Here is a 19,039-nt window from a genome sequence, read left to right as displayed (position 1 = left end):
TCTTCAGGCTGTTTTCCCTGCCTTCTAGTCTAAGGCGATGTAGGGCAATTAACTAAGTTAAGAGCTGCCTAGGCCTGGGCTGGAGTCATGTCTGTTTGCTATCATTTATCTCAGCCTCTGAGATTTTGTATGGAGGAGGAGAGTGGCCTACAGGGAGGGGGAAAGGCAGCTAATTCAGGTGGTGCCTGAGGCTGGCCTAGGCCTACACTCTGCTCCTGCTCTGCTCCTATGTAGCCTCCTGGGATGAGCTGGGAGAGGAAGTACTTTACAGGAGAAACAAATGTGGGAAGGGTCCATAAAACTTTACTGCAGTTTCCTCTCCTGCCTCCCAAAATGGGGTGATTTCCTGGAGTCAAGCCTAGGCCCCCCACATTGGTGGGGTGGGTGTTTAGAGCTAGACTGGGGACTGATCCAGAAGCTAAGAGGGAAAGGGAACAGAGTGACTCTGGAGAGGGGCAGGAAGAATATTTATGATTATTAATGCTGATGCTCCTTGGATTTATTGTAAGGAATGACTTTGCTGCATCCCACTGCCTACCCGGCTATCTTTTTTAGCGAACTGGTAAGCCTTTCCTCACTTCATATTTTGCACGTAGGAACTCATCAAGTATTTACTGACCTGCACCTATGACTTCTTTCCTTTCCCTCTTTCACACTGCACTCAGGACAAGTTAGGGTGCCTGCAACATCTCTACTCAATGTGTGCACCACAGGGGCAATCCAGTCCCAGCTCCTTCTCTCCCTCTCTCTCCCTCCCTCCCTTCCCCTCTCTCTCTGAAATAAAATGTGTAATTTTCTTCAGGGAGTTATTTTAATTTTTTTCTCCATGCTGAGTAAAACTATTGGGGGAGCAGTGAAGCATGAAGAAGCACTGGCGTTTCTGATGGGTAATAGTTAAGTAAGGAAGAGACTATGTCACCCCGCACTCACCCAATCCAGCCTCCCAAGCTGTAGGGGCTGTGTGCTTTCTCCCCATCATCAGGAACAATCATCAGGGAGAGCCCTGGGGCTTTGCCTGGGCTGGGGACCATGTTGGTCTGACCCACCCAGCACGCAGTAAGGTGCATTAGCCCGGCTAGGCATGCTTGAAGTGTATGAATGCATACACCCCACTGCCTACTCTCAGCAGGGCCTGGGCCTCTCCTTCCCTGGAGGAGTAGAAGGACAGAAAGACTGACTCAGCTTGGCCAGGCTTGGGGAGCCCCACGCCAGGCCTGCCTGCTCTCCTCCCTCCTGTCTGTCAGTCTGCAGGCCTGAGCCTCAGCTTTAGCAACGCTGCTGCCCAGTAGCGGTAACAGAGCCAAGAGGCCTCCGACCTTCTCTCCCGTGCTGGGGATGGTAAGACCCAGACCCTTGCTTTTCCCTTGAACAGAAGCTTCTAAGGGTAATAGAACCGCCTAGGCAGCCTCCTGGAACCTTCTCCAAGGACCAGGGCTTGCCATTGCTCTGGGGAGGAAGTGGAGGGACTTCTAGCTCCCAAGAGGAGCCGCCCAAGGAGCCAGCTTCTCCACTTTGCCCCGGAACCCACCCATGCTGGCAGCAAGAAAGAAGGGGAAGAAACGTGACTTACCTTCCCGGGGGAGTGGGAAGAGGGGACACGGCCCACTCTGAGCAATTAGAGGAGAGAGGAGGAAAAAAAATAGGAAGAAAAAAATATCAACACGACCTCGAAGGCGACAGGTCCTTATGGAAATAAGTAAGTAAGTAAATAAATAAATAAGGATCCACCCTCTCCCCCCTCCCCACCCTGCAAGGGGGGTGGGGTGGGGCAAAGGAGCAGCATGAGGGCTTTTTAGTGTAACTGAGCATTAGAGAAATAGGCACAGCTTCCATGTGAATTTAGGAGTTTGAAACTTTTGGAGGTTATTTATGTGAATGGCCTGAAGGCAAGCCCGTGAGTGGCTCTTGGGGGACCACGTGATGTCATTAAACCAAGTTTTATGGTGTAGGGAGAGCTGACAAACCCACAATATATTTACATCATATATAATCTTAACTGTCCAGCCACGCAGCTGCTGGTGAGGTTTAATGCTAGGACAGAGGGCCTGGCAGTTAGAGGGGATTACGGCGCTGGGGATGATGGTGAAAGAGGTTACATCTTCGCAAATGAATCCCAGGCGAAATCTGTAAGTTAATTCTCTCTCCTCTCTCTCTGTTTCTCAGTCCCTTTCTCCTATTTACCTAACTCCTTCCCCTTGCTACTAGAAATAAGGCTATTTCCAGTCATTATGAGTGGGGGAGAAAAGGCCTCCCCAACCTAACTCAGGCTGGGTTGGGAGAAGACAGGAAGCTGCTGGCAAATAGGCAAAAGGGAGAGCTAGTCTCCCCAAACCAGACCTCCCTTCTCCACCCACCCCCCTCCTGGGTAGTAGGAGGCCTTGGTTCTTCAGAGTTTTGCAAGCTCTTCCTGCTTCTCTTTCATTTGGGAAGAAAACCAGTGGCTAAAACATGGGTGTTTTGTGTTTGTAGGAGTGTGTAAACCCTAATTACAAGTACAAAGTGCCTCTGGGGTTCACTATTCCAGGGAGGGGCTAGTTCAGCCTTTGGCCAGTTGCCCAGAGTCCAGACAAAATGAGAAGCTGGGAAGAAGGCAAGGGAAGGAAGGCTCCCTGGCTTCTGAGCCCCCTGACTGCTGCCTGGACTGGCCCCAAAGTATATCCCTTGCCTTACCACCAGGCCGAGGTGGGCAGCTGTCCCAGCCTCCCAAGTGTGGGGTTCTTAGTCTGCCTGAGGCCAATTTGGTTCATATTTCCCCTAATTCTAGTTTCTGGAATCTTCTTCAGGTAAAAGTAGGGCTGAGAGGCCTGGAGATATGCCCTGGGAGTGTTAGGAAAATGTGTGTTGGATTTGGTGGTAGGGAGGAGACAATGTGTTTGCTGAGCTGGGAAGCTCTGAGCCCAGAGGATGGAGCTAGTAGGGGCTCCAGTCTGGGCACTGTACACCAGGGCCAATCCTCAAGGGGGATTCCCTTCAGGTTTCTAAGAAGGAGGAGAGGCATCAGACATGGAAAGCACGTGTGTCCTCCACACCTGCCAGTGTGCACCCCCTCCCAGTGCGTCACCAGGAGCTAAGCCAGGGAAACAACGTGTGTGAACTCAGGGTTTTCTGTGTCCCTATGCACACAGAAGGTTTGGGTTTTAAGGCAGGGTCTGAAGTCTAACAGATCTCAGGGGAAAGTGGAAGCAAACGGGGAAAATCTTCCTGAAGGCTTTGTGTGTGTATGTATGTGTGTAGGGGGAGAAATCTGGACATAGGTTTTTGTGGAGAGGTACTGTTGGGGAGTGAAAAGGAAATAGTATTAACACTGCCCAGGTAGGTCAAGCCATTAGGGAAGAGGGAAACTCAGGGAAAGGTAAACAGACAACACAGATTCTGTCTGGGAAGACAAAGGCCCAAAGACAGGGGAAGTTCAAGAGGAGCCCCAACTTTGCTGGGGAGGGTGGGGTGCATAGTTGCCCAACATGGAGGACTTCCCCTGTGTCTTCTTTCAGGACCCGGGTCCTCCGCTAAAATAGAGCTCTCACTCCGGCCACCCCCACTTCTGCTGCCTGCAAAGCATTAGGATCCCAGAGGATCCTCTCCCGAAGAGCTCATTTAAGAAGTTAACTCTCAGGATTCCCCTCCCCCTTATTCTCTGTCGCCACTCTCTCCACTAGTTTGTGATTTTTTGAGGGTTTGTGGAAATTTTCAGAGTCAAGATGGAAGCTTCCCTTGGTCTATAACTTGACTCTTCCCCTCCTTCTGGCCTCCCCAGGGCCCTAGCAGGTCCGATGGGTCTTTAAGGAGGAATTTAGCCTCCGCCAAAGCCCCACTCCAGGCAAGACTTTACTGTCCTCTCTGACCCCCTGCCAAATCTCAGTCCCTATTCCTTTCCTTTCTCTCAGTATGAGAAGTATTTCTGTGTTGTACAGATTTTACGTTGCTTCCCTTGAGGGATTCAATACTTCATCACCCTCCTTTCTGGTCTGTAGGCTTCAAAGTTTCGCTGAAATACCATTCTCACTTTCTGTAAAAATAGATCTGCCTGAAACTATTTGCTTTGATCAGGTCAGGGGTTTTTGTTTTGTTTTGTTTTTTATTACTGTTTTGCCAGGTCTCACCTGGGAGAGTAAAAACACGAAAGGGGGTTGAAATTTGTTCCCACCCCCACCCCCACCCCCACCCCCACCCCCTCGTCCTTTCCTCAGACCGTAATTTGAGACTTGGGGGGGGGATGGGCAACCAACCAGGTACTAAGGTGCCCCAGCCAACCCAGAAAGCTTTTAATTTTGTTCCTAGGTCTTTAACCTTAGAAGAGGTCAAGCAACCAATCAGAAATGGGATAGCAGGGTCACATGCTGCCAGATAACCAATCAGAAAAATGCTTGAGTCTCGGCCTCGCTCTTTCTTTCCCTCCTCCCTTACCACCCCTATTCGTTCCAGGATCTGCCCCTTTTCAAATACGATGGGAGCAGAAATGACAGGACAGCAACTGAGAATATTCTAGTTTGGCCCTCTGTCCCTGGGTCAACTCTTGCGGAGTCTTTAGCTCAGTTTCTAACAGTTCTAAGTGGATATCAATCTCAGTTCTATAGGCATCTGAAGTTGTTGGGGGCATCTTCTGGAACGTTCTCACGTTTATCAGTGTGATCTTATCTAATTCTTTGGGCTTTACATAAACTCTAAATTATGCTACATAGCAAATGTGGATAGAACCTGAACTCCAGCCCTTAATTCGGATTCTGACCTACATTATGCCCCATCGTTTACCTTTTAGGAATGTTCAGTCTCTTCTGATCTGGGGGCAGGTGGAACAATTAGAGAAGACCCCTTTTCACTTATCTTTCTGGAAGTGCAGCAGGAACAGTCAGCTTTATCAGACTGCCTTAGGCATGGTTGGGGAAGGGAGCCAAGGGTAGAGATTGTTGTAAAAAGTTGTGTTTGGTACCTTGAGTTTGTCAAATACCTTTGAGCCAGTTAGGAGGTAAGTTTTATAAATGAGTGGACCTACATATGGGGTACCTCCATATTAAACAGTTGGTGTGTATATGTTTAAGCTCTTTTCTCTTCTTTCTTTTAATGTAATAAAAGTAAAAGGCCTGGATGGTGTAGCTCAGTGACATATTGTGCTTAGCATGCCTGAAGCTCTGGGCCCATCCCCAGCACACACACACACACACACACACACACACACACACTCACACACACACACACACACACACACACACTGATAGACTAGGTGATGGCTCTGTGTTGTCCTGGCCATTAGCTGCCAAAAGACACAGTCACTAAATGTATGGATTTTGATGCTGTGTTTACTTGGAGCAAGTTAGAACAAGCAATGAGTGAGAAACTTCTGAGCAAGCACCTCTGATGATACAGACATTGTGCATGTATGACAGAAATACTTATGTATTGTGAACAGTTAGGCCTTGAGTGAATCCCCTGAAAGGTCTAGAAACAAGCATTCTCTTCTCCACCCCATCTTGGCTCAGGGCTATTTTTTGTTGGGTTCCTCTACCTCCTCCTTTCCTCTTGATCTCCTGTGTGCCCCTTGAACTTAAGGGGCAGGAGTTTTGCTAGGCTGTGTGCCTTGTGCCTCTAGGCACTTCTTTGGAGATATTAAGGGTAGGATGTAAGAGTAGGAAAAATAGCTTGGGCCTTGTCAACACTCCTATGCTTGTTTGTCTTCTGAGTAAGGTTGCTTTGGGAATAATGCCATAGGTGAAAGAGAAGGATTAGGATGTAAAAACAGAAAGAAGAAAGGACTCAGAAATCATGGAGTCTCCACTTCTCACCAATGTCAGGCCCAGTGTTCCATTTTCATTTATGGGGTACAGTTAAAGCACATATCTATTTTTCTCCACGTGGTGGGTGTTATAGCTTTATCCAAGACCAACTCTTACCTTCTCTGTGGGCTTCTTACACTGGGCTTACCAGACCTCATGGTAGATGAAGAGAGAAACAAGAGATTGGCTCTGTCTACTCAGGCACTGGGAAGAGAGATTTCTCAGAGTGCCTCAACTTCCCTAATGTCCAAGCAAGCTATCTTTCTTTGTTCCTCTCTGTAACTTCTTTGGGTTAGTTTTGAGAGAGAAGGGGAAAGATGCTACAACATTCTTGTTATTGGCTTGAATTCTGCATCCCTTTTGCTGACAAAACAAGTTCTGCCATGCTGAGTCTCTTCTGGGATAGCTTTAGAGTCTCTGAAGGTCTTGGAAGGGGAGAGGAAATAAAATATGGAGTGAGGATAGCAACCTAGGACTTTGGGTGTTCAAGAGTCAATATAAGAAGAATTGGCTGTTAGGCCCAAGATACCCACATCCCTTCCTACTCTCCTCACTTGTATTGGGTCCTTGTAGGAGTGTCTGTTTGGCTTTAAAAAAAAGATCTCTCTTGGCCCTAAGAGTTCAAGGAGTTGCCAGGAAGTGTCTGGCCAAGGAACTATAATGATAGAAATTTCTTTGCCCTTGAGCCATAGGACTCAAAGATTCATCTCCTCTCCCAAGTTTTGGGATCAGTGAAGTGCTGAAAGAGAATTCTCCCTCCACCCCATCGTGTGTGTGTGTGTGTGTGTGTGTGTGTGTGTGTGTGTGTGTACATAAGTGCTTGCAATATGGGATTCAGGCTATCCAGGGCCTGTTCAGCCTCTGATGACAATCACTTAGAAGCTATGATAAGAGATCTCATTAGAAGCTCTGGGCATGCTGAAAGCTGGTACAGGGAGGAGGCTACATATCTAGCAGTATCATGATCTATAGCCCCATATGGACTGGGCAGAATATGTGGTCTTAGTTCCCTGGGATCCTTTGCTATTGCACCATAAGTCACAATGAGATAGAGCAGCTCTCCAGAGATCCCCTACCCTGGACCCTAAACACTAGAACACCTGCATGCATGCATGTGCCCCGATTATGGTTTGATAGAGGTGAAAAGCCTTGATCTAACAGAGCAACTTCGCTTTCAATCAATTTCTCAATCCTTTCCTCCCATCAGACCAGCCTGGAAACCATTTGTCCTCCCTATCCCACCCCACCCCTAAAGTCCTGGGCAATTAACTGTTGAGCTTTCTTTCTTCTGTCCCCTCTGGTGAACCTCTGAACCCGGGAACAGTCTCTATAGATGATGGCAGCCAGGCTGTTGATGACTCTGAGAGTCCTGTTGTCTCACATTGACTTGTATGGAATCGGAGGGCCACAGGGGACTAAAAAACCAGACCCTTGTGTGATTAAGTCCTTTCCTGCTTTTCCAGGCTCAAATTCCAAAACCCTCAGAGGCTTCTTTGCTCAGACATTGAAGAAAAATGTTTTCTAAAAAATGGTCAATTTTCTGGTTAGAAATCTGTGTGTGTGTGTGTGTGTGTGTGTGTGTGTGTGTGTGGCAAGGGTCAGGTCCCTCACTTCTTATTGTGTTCTCCCAACCCCCAGTGGAGGATGAAGGCATGGGCCAAGGTTTTATTGAGGGTGCTTTTCCTGTTGGAAGTAGAGATGGGGTCATAAACACCTAGAGGAGGCTGTTTTGATCTGGTGACTTCTCAGGAAGTGGCATCTGAGGTTTTGCTTTGTCTTGGATTGCACTTCCCCAAGCCCCACCGGAGGCCTCCTCCTCCCTTATGTCTTCCTGGGTAAACCAAAGGAGAAAAATAACCACACCTTCAGAGTCCCCCAGTCATCTGCTTCCAATAAGAAAAGGGCTAATGGGGATGCCCTCACCTCCCCAGTTCACAACGTGAAAATCTTGCAACCTTTCCTCTCCTGTTGCCCATGCAGACTGTGGTCCCTTCAAACCCTTAATCACAAGGGCACTAATTTTGGAGGCTAATAGCCTCAGAGCCTGGCAGTAGATATCACAATTACTAAGGATTCTCTTCTCTTCCAGGACTGTTGTCTCTGTGCTCCTTCCCTCAAAGCTCCAGATTCTACTTAGTAAGGAAGGATTTTGGATGTATAACAGAGCTAGCTAGATTGGACTGAGGTATGTAGAAACCTCACCTAGTAACACAGGAATGGAGGAAGCTACAGTCTCTGAAGGGGTTTCATGTAGTTAAGGTGGATGTAGAGATGTGGGATGAAAGAGAGAGAGAGAGAGAGAGAGAGAGAGAGAGAGAGAGAGAGAGAGAGAGAGAGAAAGCACACAGCCCTCTCACTTTCATCTCTATCAAGCTGTCTCCAACCCTAATATATTTTAACCAAACAACTCCATTTTGCAATGATAATGAGCCTTACCACGCAAAGACACCTGACACTTCCTGGTCCTTCTTCCTGATCTAAGGGGATAACCTGAGTTTAGACTACATCTGATGGGGACACTTTCAGGGACCCAGCCATAGGAGCTCATATCCATTGTCCATGAAATGCCCATATATTCAGAAAATGGGGCCACATATGACAAAATTTCTGCATGTTTTCAGTATTTGCAAAGACTCTAATTTATCCTCATCCATTTCCCAAAGAAGTCCTGTCTGGGGCATGTCAAACCCATAAGCACCTATTCCTTTTGAACAGACACTGTGCAACTACATGGAGAGCTATAATTGCATACATGAAAATATATTTATGCCTTTTCTCTGTAACAGAATGTGTGTTTCTCGCCCCTTTCTGCTCCCCATTTCCATGCAGATTTATAGATCTTTAGATTTATAGATCCACAGTGAACATAACAGTCCCCTGTCAGATTCCTGTGTGAATATTACCAATCTTTCTATAATGGTTGTATGCATATGCTAGAAAGTATTGGTATAGCTCTCTCTAAACATCCCCATGAATATTTGGAGGCATTCCTCAGTTGGAGGGAACTATGTATGTGCTATTCAGTCTCTATTTTGAAATTTGTATCTACAATTATTCAAGGGTTATAACACTCAAAAGTAGCTACTTACTAAAGCCACATGTGTAGAGGTCTTTATAGTCCTCATAGTTTTTCTGTAAACTTAAATTAGTTGAACGTATGTTGAAACAGAGTCACACAGTGCATGTATCTGTGCAGAAAGACATAGATTTCCCTTCGGAAAGACTGAAATTTACTGCCGCTCTGTTTCCCTCTCTTTCCTCTGTCTCTCTTCTCTATGTAGATATCACCTGGTGGGGGTGTGGAAAGAGTATCTTGTAGATATTCTGCCTATTAAGACAGGCCATTTTGTCCCTTGCCTCCACCTCTAATCCAACAGAGTCATCTGGTCCTCGAAAACCTACTCTTGGGATTCCATCCTTTCTCTAGGCTGTTTCTATGGCCTGAGATCCCCAGTCTAAACTCCCCAACTTGCAAGTACCTCTCAAGGCAGTCATTTAAAAACAAATGGGGGCCCTCCACAAGGAAAAGAGGGAATGTTCTCCTCCGGGGCTAAAGGAATATAGGTCCCTCCTACCCCCCAAAACAAGTTTCTAAATTTTAGAGAAAAAAAGGTATTTAAGTCTTAACTGTCTTTTTTTGGAGGGTGCCCAAATGATGCCAGGGTGACTGTACAAGCCATTGGTACCCCCTTTCCAATTGCTCATGGTGCCCAGAGCCCAATTAAGCCTGCCGCCTTCGCTCCCCGCAGCCCGCTCTTATCGGCGGGATTGATGCCTTCTCGGCTCCTCTATATCATTTCCAAGATTTTTTCTGTCCAAGTCCTCGGCTCCTTTGGCTTTGGCGGCTTTGACTAATGATCGCTACAGATGCCAGCGTCTCCAGAATCCTAATAGCCAGCCAGGCGGACTCTTATTTACCCGGCAACATTGCTGTGGGGGGAAGGGGATTTTTTGTGGGGGGGAGATGAGAAGGAATTGGGGTGCTGTAAGGATAGTAGACAGGGAGAGGATTGTGACCACTTCAAGCTTTGCTGAACTTCTGCAGTGAAGACAGCATTCTAAGCCCCTCCTCTCCACGAGGTGGGAAATATTATAGATAATCATAAAATATTACCACCAATAACTCATTGCTACCTCGTTAGAAAGGATCAAAGAATGAACAGGACGCGGGAGAATCAACAGAGAAGTGTGTTTATTAGCTATAAATAAATGAGAGATTGAGCGGAAACCCAGCAATTTAGGGAGGAAAAGAGTTTCCCCTTCCGGAGGAGAGAAGGGAAAAAGGTCAGACACGGTGGGACAAGGGGGATTCTTTATTCTTGTTTTCCATTTTCTCTCCCAATGAAATCTCATAAATTAAAATCTTATAGGTGAACATTTCCCTTGCTCCGCCTCACCTTCAAATCCTTGCGATGGAGAGGGCAAGGCAGTGTATTCCTGGATGTAGGCGCCCGCAACCACTCCTGGAGGTTACAGCCGGCTGGGTGACCGCTGGGACTGCCAGGGCTAGGTGGCCTGGATCTGGGACGAGGGGAAGTGTAGAGTGAAAACTGCCTGCTGTGGGTTAAAGGGCCCCCGCATCCAGGACCGCCAGCCCTTTGATCCCACTGGCGCGGGCGCTTAGTAGCGAAAAGTTGTGGCCGAATTTGCTTCTCTGGGCGCTTCTCCTCCGCCAGCGCGCGGCCCAGGTGTTAGCGCGAGGGGCTGGGGCTCCCTCCGAGCCTGGAGCCAGGCATCCAGTTTCCCCGGGTCTTCGTCCACACCTTATTCGAGTGAAAATTAAAAAAAACAAAAACAAAAACCAACAACAACACAAAAAACGCAGAAACCCCAGCTTCAAGGCCAGGCATGAAATGATAACTCACACAGGGAAGGCTTGATGGTTTGTTGTCATTGTTTTCTATTAGAGAATAATGGAGCACAAAAATAATTACGAAAGGCAAATGGGCAGGACCACAGAACTCTCGAGGCCCGCGCCTGGGGGCGGCTGCAGACCTGGCCGCACTGAATAATACCACCGCAAGGCCATTTCGTTGGCACGTAGAGCGAGGCAGCCTCGAGACCCCGACCCAGGCAGCACCGACGCGCGCCCACCGCCCAGAGACACGCTCTGAATTACAACCCGTCAGGAGGACTGCAAATACAAAAGGGGAGCCGAAGGATTTAAACAATCCGAGGTTGAGGCGTCCCGAAGAGGCCCCAGCGAAAATCAATCACGTAATTAAAACAGGGAAGGGACCAGGGCCCGAGCCTGGGGGTCTGGGATTCGGAGATGGTGACCTAGGTGCTGGTCAAAGTCGGGCGAACGGTGGCGTGGAGATCAGAGCTGCCGCCGCTGGAGCGCGTTGGGGCTGCGGGAAGTTTATTACAGATCGCTATTGATCCCCGCTTGGCTGGCAAGGGCAGTGTTATTTCCTTTCCCAGGCAGGATTCTGAAGCCACCCGTCGCCCCTTATCCGGCTTTTATGGCGTTGGCATCCGCAGTTGTATTTGAAGGTTGCTCCCCAAGTCTCAGTGGTGCCTGGCATCTCCAAGACAAGTTTGTGGGAAATCCCAGCACCTAAATGCCTCTGGGCATGAGGGGACAGGGAGGGTGTGTATGTGTAACTTCCCAGTTTCAGACACTTAAATATTTCCTTAGGCCTGCATTCCCAACCCAAGATTCCCGTCATATCTTAAAATGATTCCCGACCTACAGGCAGAAGCTTGCAAGGGGATGAGAGGCCCATGGACTTAGAATAGGGGTAACTTTAGGCCGAGCAAGCAAACACCTTTAGGCTGGAAAAATGAAGGAAAAAATAAGGTGCATAGGAAGCAGTTTGGTGAGGGTGGGTGGAAGCATTTTTGTTTATTACTGAGCTTAATAATGGTAATGAGCTGCGAAGGCTCTGTGCAGTCTTTTCTCACAGAGGCTTCTCTGGAGGAGCTAATGGCTCCCTAATTTGGCCATGTTGAGGGAGAATAAAATAAAGACCTTCTTCTGACCTTTCCCTTCCCATTCTTTGAGAACTCCAGAAAAAGGGAAATCTTGTAAAAATTTCCTCATCACCTCTCCCCTCTCCTGCCCCCATTCTCCCTGAAGATTCTCTTTAGTTCACTAACATATTATGGTTTTTGGTCTTCTCGCTTCTGAGAAGAGAGTCCCCTCCTTAGGAATGAGCAGAGTTCCTCAAGCCATTCCCCAACCATGCCCTCATGCATTCTGTGACATCAGAGTGGACCCAGGATTCCCTTGCCTGCTCCATGAAATTCTTCTCTTTTCAGCCTTTCCAAGTCTCTTCTTCCTTGGTCCTGGGTATTTGACCCCATGAAACTCTAGGAGCTCAGAGGCCAAGAACACCTCGAGATCCCTCATTAACTCCCCAGTGTCTAGAACTTTTCCTCAATTTTGGGAGCACCAGGTCAGGGAATTCTCTATAAAATAAGTCCAGACTAATTTCTAAGTCTTCCCAGGTCACATTTAGGCCCGTTTAAAAGTTTTCCTTCCAATAAGGAAGTTTAGGTTTCAGACCTCTAGCAGAACAAGCTTCCTGTATCCACAGGTCAGATTTTCCAACAACAATATTAATAAGAAGCAATGCATCAATGAGAGAAAGGGACATCTCAATCCAAGTTTTAAAGAGTATATAATCTAGCCATCTTGGATGGGAATGGGGGGGGGGGGGAGGCAAGTCACTGAAGCTGGGATGAGCCAAGAGGGTGGGGGAACCCCAACCTCTAACTAACAATTTCTCCAGCATAAAAATGAAACATCAAATTCGTTAGCCCAGGGCCCTCATTTTTCCCCTTCCACATTATAACTAGTTATTGAACTCGCTGGAAGATCTAAAGGCCATTTGCGAAGAGACAAATTTCAATGGAGTTTCCCCATCAATAACCCCATGGCAGTGACCTATTGGAACAAGTCAAACACCCGAGGTGAAATGCAGGTCACTCTGTCTAACCAATATTAAAATGCGGCCACTTTTTAAAAAGCCACTTTAAACGAGATTTGAGGAAAATTGAATTCCAAGGAAGGCAAGGCAAGGCGGGGGAAATTCAGGAGAGGACCTTGACGATGGTCTCCCAACAAACAAGAAAAATTCATCTTTAATATTTTAAAGGGGGGGGGCAAATTAACATTCTATGATTGCTTTTTTTTGAGACCATAAGCTATTTCAGAGGGGGAAAAAAGGTTGAGTATTTTCTGGTGACATGTCCGGGTTATTAAAATCATTTTAGACCAATTCATTACTTTTACTGACAAGAGATTTAAGGAAAAAAATCAATTAAGCATTTGCATATTCTTTTGCATACATTAGTCCTGCCTGCTGGCATTAGGAAGGGACAAAAACACACATATACTCGTGTACACACAGATACATGCACAAAGGAAAAAAAATGGTTTGAGTCTTGTTTCAGTTTGGGGGTTTTCAAGTTGCCCCAGGGAGGAAAAAAAATCAAAATGAAATGAATTGCCTGATTGCATACCATCTCAAAGTCAATTTACTTGAGGAACAAGGAAAGAGACATGTTGTAATTTTTAATCCTTAAAGCAACAACAACACATGCACACATGCAAAAAGAACACTGCACTTTGGAGAGTAGGGAAGAAATGACCCTCATTTTCCATTTTTTTCCTTTCCAAGTCTTGAGTTAGTTCTTCCATTTATTTTTCTCCCTCAGAAAATCCAGAGAGTATGAGAGGTGAGATTTTTTTTTTTAATGCAGCACAGAATCTGTAGAGCCACTGAGCTCTCTCAGCCAGCAGCTTGTTACTGGGGAGGGGGGGAATATGGGTTATCCAACGGTCAGTATGGTAATCTGGACACAATAAGGCCTCACACACAATGGACACATATTTTTCTTCAGTGGTGTCAGAAGGGAAGCGCTTTGTACTGAAACATGTTTCCGAAAGAGAAACCAGATCGAGATTTAGAAAGAAGATAGGGTGTGGGACGTCGTGCGGAGAGCATTTGGATGCTAGCAAAAGATAGAAAAAAAATAAAACATAAAATTAGGACAGAGTTAGATGGGGAGGCCGTGGGGAGGTGGAGGCCTTTGGCTGGCAAGGAAGCAGGCAGGATGGAGAAGCACAAAAGACAGGACCAGATACTAAGGTTCACCATAAGCAAGTACCCCCATCCTCATTACAATTAAGCCATGGCTAGGTCCTAGAGCCCTCTGAAAGGGCTTGTAATAATGTCCAGGTAAAAGTGTTGATATATGTTTGTGTGATGAAGTATTTTACCCATGCAATAGGTTGCTTCCTAGCCAGCAAGCTATGAGAGTTCAAAGAAAGCTCTATGATATTGGTTTGGGGAATTTTTTTTAATGTAGATTAATGTGAACACACTTGGAAAAATCTAGATTTCACTTCCTGAATCTTCATGCTATTATTTTTGTTGTTGTAGAAACCTTCGATGAAAATCCCATGTGCTTATGGCTGTATTAGAGGCATTTAGTAGTTTAGTAAATATTAATACCATGCATACACATATATTGAGAACCATAATAACCAAAGAAAGACTAGACCTTTAGTGGAAGGCATCTGAGCCCTCTGTGTCTACTCACTCAGACTAGCCCAAAGAGGGGCTCCTGAGCCACTTTCAGGAGCTTAGAAACCTGTAAGGATGGGTAATGTCTTAGGAAGGGCACTTGAATTAGGCCAGGGTGGTGAGAGTTGAAGGAAAGAGGGTTGAGACTGGGAGCAGGGCTGTAGAAAGAAGGTGGAAGGGAGCAGGGCTGGGAGGAGGGGAGCCGGCAGACAGCTCACCTTTCCAGGTGGAGAAGAGAATATTCCCATCTGGGGCCAGGTAGGGCTGCCTCCAGCAGGTGTTGGCCTAGAAAGGAGATTGGGAGTGGGGCTAGAAGCCGTCCTCTCTTCCCCATATTCCCTACCTTCTCAGAGCTGTTTGGAGCTTTGGATCTTCCTTGTGCGTAATCTGGGGGCTATCATTTAGATATGTGTAGCTCCGGATTTAGTACTGACTTCCCTGGGTTGGATTCTAGCAACTTGCAATGAATCCACCCCCCCACACCAATTACAAAGAAAATGAAAAACCTTCACACCATTTCCCAGTACCACCAACCAAACAGCTGCTCCCCCCCTTGCTCACAGCCTTAAGTTCCTCTTCTAACTAAACAGCCTCTCACTGCTCACATTCAGAGGGTCCCCAGAGCAAGGGTCCTCCATCTACTTTGGAAGTGCAGCCTCTGTAAGACAGGAGACCTCCAGGGAACTCCTGTTCTTCACCCTGCCTGTGATAGGGGACCCTATCCTCTTGGGAGAGAGATGATGGAGGACCACTCCTCTCCCTCCAACCCCAGCTTTTGGGAAGCATTGGCCCTTCAGAACCTGGCCTGGGCTGGGTGGGGTTAAACCCCCAAACAGGGCAGGCAGCCAGGGCCCTTTTAGCATCCCTGTGGTCCAGGCTCCTCATTATAGCCCTCAGGGTGAGTCCTAATTTGAATAGGGGGACCCCCTTCCATATCCCTAGGTTGTGTGGTGGGTTGGGAAACTCCTGCTTTCAGCCTCTCTCACAGGGCTTTATATATATATTTCCCTTTCCCCTCCTCATTCACTTAATTGCAGATGTTCTAATTAAACCCTCAAATAGTTGTTATGCCGTTTTAAAAGGTACTTATTCAAGTGTCAACCAGCCTGGGCTGGGAGGAGGCAGCGGAGGGCGGCGAATTAAAGGTAGATTGACTAATCACGGCGGCGATCATAATAATAAAATCAGAGGGAAAAAAATCACATTACGACTTTTCGTGGAAAGGAGGGAGCAGGCAGCCAGCGGCCGCCAGCCCTGCGCCGCCGCCGACACAAAGAGTGCGGGCGATTCCCCGAGACTGATTTATGACGTTTTACAGCCCTATAAAAGCTGTAGCGACGAGGCAAGCGCTCCTACCACCGCTGGCAGATTTAGTCTAATAAATAAAACATAAACAGTTAACTTTATGTGTCACTTTTATTGTTATCAAGTAAAATATAGCCAAGCCTCGGCAAGCTATGATTTTAAACTATAATTGTTATCAAGTACAACAAGGGGACCCAGCTCCCTCCCTGGGCTTTCCCTACTGCTGCACCCCCCCTACTTCCCCACCCCACCCCCCCAACTCTGACTTATGGACGATCAGTTAATTGGAATCAGTAGCATGACGTGGCCACCCCTAGCTGAGGGAGGGTAGCCCTTCCCTGGGAAGGCAGTCCTTCCTTGCCCACTGTCTCCTCTGAGACCCTGCTACCCCCCCCCCAAAGAAAATCCTGGGTATTTCCTGAGTGTGGGTAGCGGAGGGAGAGGGTGGGTATGAGACCCCCCCCCCTGCTTTGCTTCCCCATCTCTGTGACCTCACCCCTCCTTTTTGGAAGGCAGCCTAGAGCTGGCCCTGGGGAATATGTGTTTACATGTAAACACACGTGTTACATAGATACATCCCTGGCCGGAAGCAAGTAGGCTTTCCCCTTGCAGGCCTTCCTCTGCGCTAGATCTACTCTTTATGGGGATGGAAAAAGAAAGAATTCTCAGGGCTGGGCACCATCATAGGGCACTGACACCTGGCAGAAAGCTCTCTTCTTTACCAGAGCTTCTTCATGAGCGCCAGTCTGGAAGGTAGCTGTCAGCCGCAGTAGGGCAGGCAGCATGGGCTGTGGAAATAGGAGGCAGCAACAGAAGAGGTCCTGCATTGCTCTGGGGCAAGGGCAGGGGCAGAGGGTCAGGGGGTAGCAAAGGGAGGGCAAGGCTTCTCTGTACTCTGCTTTTTGCCAACCACTTCCTGTCTCTCTTCAGAGGGGCCACAACCCCCAGACCTCCAGAAATGACGTCAGAATCATTTGCATCCAGCTGCCTCTACCTGCCTGGTCCAGCTGGGACCCTGCCTCGCCGGCCCCAAGGCCAGAGGGTTGGGTGAGTGTGTAGGGAAAGGGGAGGCAGGACCTTTGGATGGGGGAGGGGGTACCCCCAGGCTCTTCAGCCTCCTCGGCTCAGCCTGGGGGCCCTCCCCATCCAACCTCCACTCCAGTCCTCATCCAACTTCCTCTTCCTGCGAAAGAGGGGCGCTGCCCGGTGACCTACAGGCTGAAACAAGATCGCCATGAATGGAAAGAGCTGGAAAATCACTGGAACCAAGGCCCACGGGGCCCACTGGAGGCCGGAGAGGAGACCCTGGATGGGGGCTGAATCACAGTCTCACGACAGCCCTCCTCCCCACCTCCTCATCCCAATGCCCAGGCTCTTGGAGGGCAGCTGGGAGCTTCTCATCTCCTTTTGCAGAGGAGGGCTGTCAGTCTGGTGGGGTGTGTACTGGTGGGGACCCCAGCACCCCCTACCAGCTGTTCCCACATCACACCCCCCACCCCCACCAGCAGCAACAGCAGCAGCAGCAGCACCACACACACACAAAAATTGGATACATTTTGAATAAAGCGATTCGGTTCCTTATCCGGGGACTGGGTTGCTCCGTGTGATTGGCCGGCGGAGTCACATGGTGAAAGTAACTTTACAGGGTCGCTAGCTAGTAGGAGGGCTTTATGGAGCAGAAAAACGACAAAGCGAGAAAAATTATTTTCCACTCCAGAAATTAATGATCATGAGCTCGTATTTGATGGACTCTAACTACATCGATCCGAAATTTCCTCCATGCGAAGAATATTCGCAAAATAGCTACATCCCTGAACACAGTCCGGAATATTACGGCCGGACCAGGGAATCGGGATTCCAGCATCACCATCAGGAGCTGTACCCACCACCGCCTCCGCGCCCTAGCTACCCCGAGCGCCAATATAGCTGCACCAGTCTCCAGGGGCCGGGCAATTCGCGAGGCCACGGGCCGGCCCAGACGGGCCACCATCACCCCGAGAAATCGCAGCCGCTCTGCGAGCCGGCGCCCCTCTCAGGCGCCTCCGCCTCCCCGTCCCCAGCCCCGCCAGCCTGCAGCCAGCCAGCCCCCGACCATCCCTCCAGCGCCGCCAGCAAGCAACCCATAGTCTATCCATGGATGAAAAAAATCCACGTTAGCACGGGTAGGCAACTTTGCTTTTTTGCTCCCTACCCTCCCTCTCCTCTTTTTTTTTCCGGCGCTCCCCACCCTCTCTGGCCCCCTCCGGCCCCCCGTCCTCCTTTCTCTCCTTTCCCCCTCTCTCTCTCTCCAGGAGCGACTCTGGGTTAGCACAATTGAACTGGATTTACGAGCGAGAATGGGTAATTACATCCCCCATAAATTTTATGGCTTAGCTACTCTGGGCAGTCCGAGCCATGTGCTACGATCTGTTATGTATGTGTGAAAACTATGCTCGCTTTCTAAGGGCGCATAAATAATTCAGTGTCGTTACAATGAGGATTCCCCTCTTATTACACTACAAAGTCTCCAGCTTCCTTCAACTTCTTTATAACCCATTTAGCTTGATGACTTAATTCTCACCAATCCCTCCTCCTGTTCCTCAAAGCTGAGGATGGGGCTGAGGGCGGGGGGCGGGGAGCCTGATGCCTCTGAACCCCACTATTTGCTTTCCCCCCATTCCTCCCTCCTCCCCCCTCAGTGAACCCCAATTATAACGGAGGGGAGCCCAAGCGCTCGAGGACAGCCTACACTCGGCAGCAAGTCCTGGAATTAGAGAAAGAGTTTCATTACAACCGCTACCTGACCCGAAGGAGAAGGATCGAGATCGCCCACTCGCTGTGCCTCTCTGAGAGGCAGATCAAAATCTGGTTCCAAAACCGTCGTATGAAATGGAAGAAGGACCACCGACTCCCCAACACCAAAGTCAGGTCAGCGCCCCCGGCGGGCGCGGCGCCCAGCACCCTCTCGGCAGCCACCCCGGGCACTTCTGAAGACCACTCCCAGAGCGCCACGCCGCCGGAGCAGCAACGGGCAGAGGATATTACCAGGTTATAAAACATAACTCACACCCCTGCCCCCACCCATGCCCCCCATCCTCCCCTCACACACAAATTGACTCTTATTTATAGAATTTAATATATAAATATATATTTTTGGTTCTTTTTCTCTCTTCCTCCTGCCGCCTCCTCCCTTGTTAATTCCAAACAGACAAAACAGATAAACAAACAAGCCCCCAGCCCTTCTCTCCCTTCCACTGTTAAAGACCCCTTTAAGCATGTGATGTTGTCTTAGCATGGTACCTGCGGTTTTGTTTTTATTTTTAAGGCCATTTGGGGAGGGTTATTTATTTTTTAAGAAAAAAAACTGCAAGAATTATATATTGCAAGGCACGATGGTCTATCTGGTTTGGGGGAATTTCAGGAGAAATGAGGAAAAGGAAAAAGGAAAGG

General features: G+C 48.3%; 2 protein-coding genes across 3 annotated transcripts in view; both read left to right on the top strand.

Annotated features, from left to right (window-relative positions):
* The window catches only part of Hoxc10 (homeobox C10), a 68,574-nt gene extending 51,708 nt beyond the window's left edge, over nt 1-16,866 (top strand). The window contains exons 3-4 of one of the 2 annotated variants that reach the window (XM_048363031.1): nt 16,541-16,657; nt 16,803-16,866. The gene's annotated coding sequence lies outside the window, so the exon portion shown is untranslated. Of the gene's footprint in view, nt 1-16,540 lie in introns of both variants that reach the window. The other variant, XM_048363020.1, reaches the window with a different exon arrangement.
* A 130-nt stretch (nt 16,867-16,996) lies between these two features.
* Nucleotides 16,997-18,811, top strand: Hoxc4 (homeobox C4). Its single transcript, XM_048363074.1, has 2 exons — nt 16,997-17,772; nt 18,289-18,811. Exons 1-2 carry the CDS (start codon nt 17,334-17,336, stop codon nt 18,642-18,644), a joined length of 795 nt encoding a protein of 264 aa, XP_048219031.1. The 5' UTR covers nt 16,997-17,333; the 3' UTR covers nt 18,645-18,811.
* Nucleotides 18,812-19,039: the final 228 nt, after the last annotated feature.

This window comes from Perognathus longimembris, chromosome 1, assembly GCF_023159225.1.
Source record: "Perognathus longimembris pacificus isolate PPM17 chromosome 1, ASM2315922v1, whole genome shotgun sequence".
Classification (NCBI taxonomy): domain Eukaryota; kingdom Metazoa; phylum Chordata; class Mammalia; order Rodentia; family Heteromyidae; genus Perognathus; species Perognathus longimembris.
This window is presented reverse-complemented; position numbering and strand designations above follow the sequence as displayed.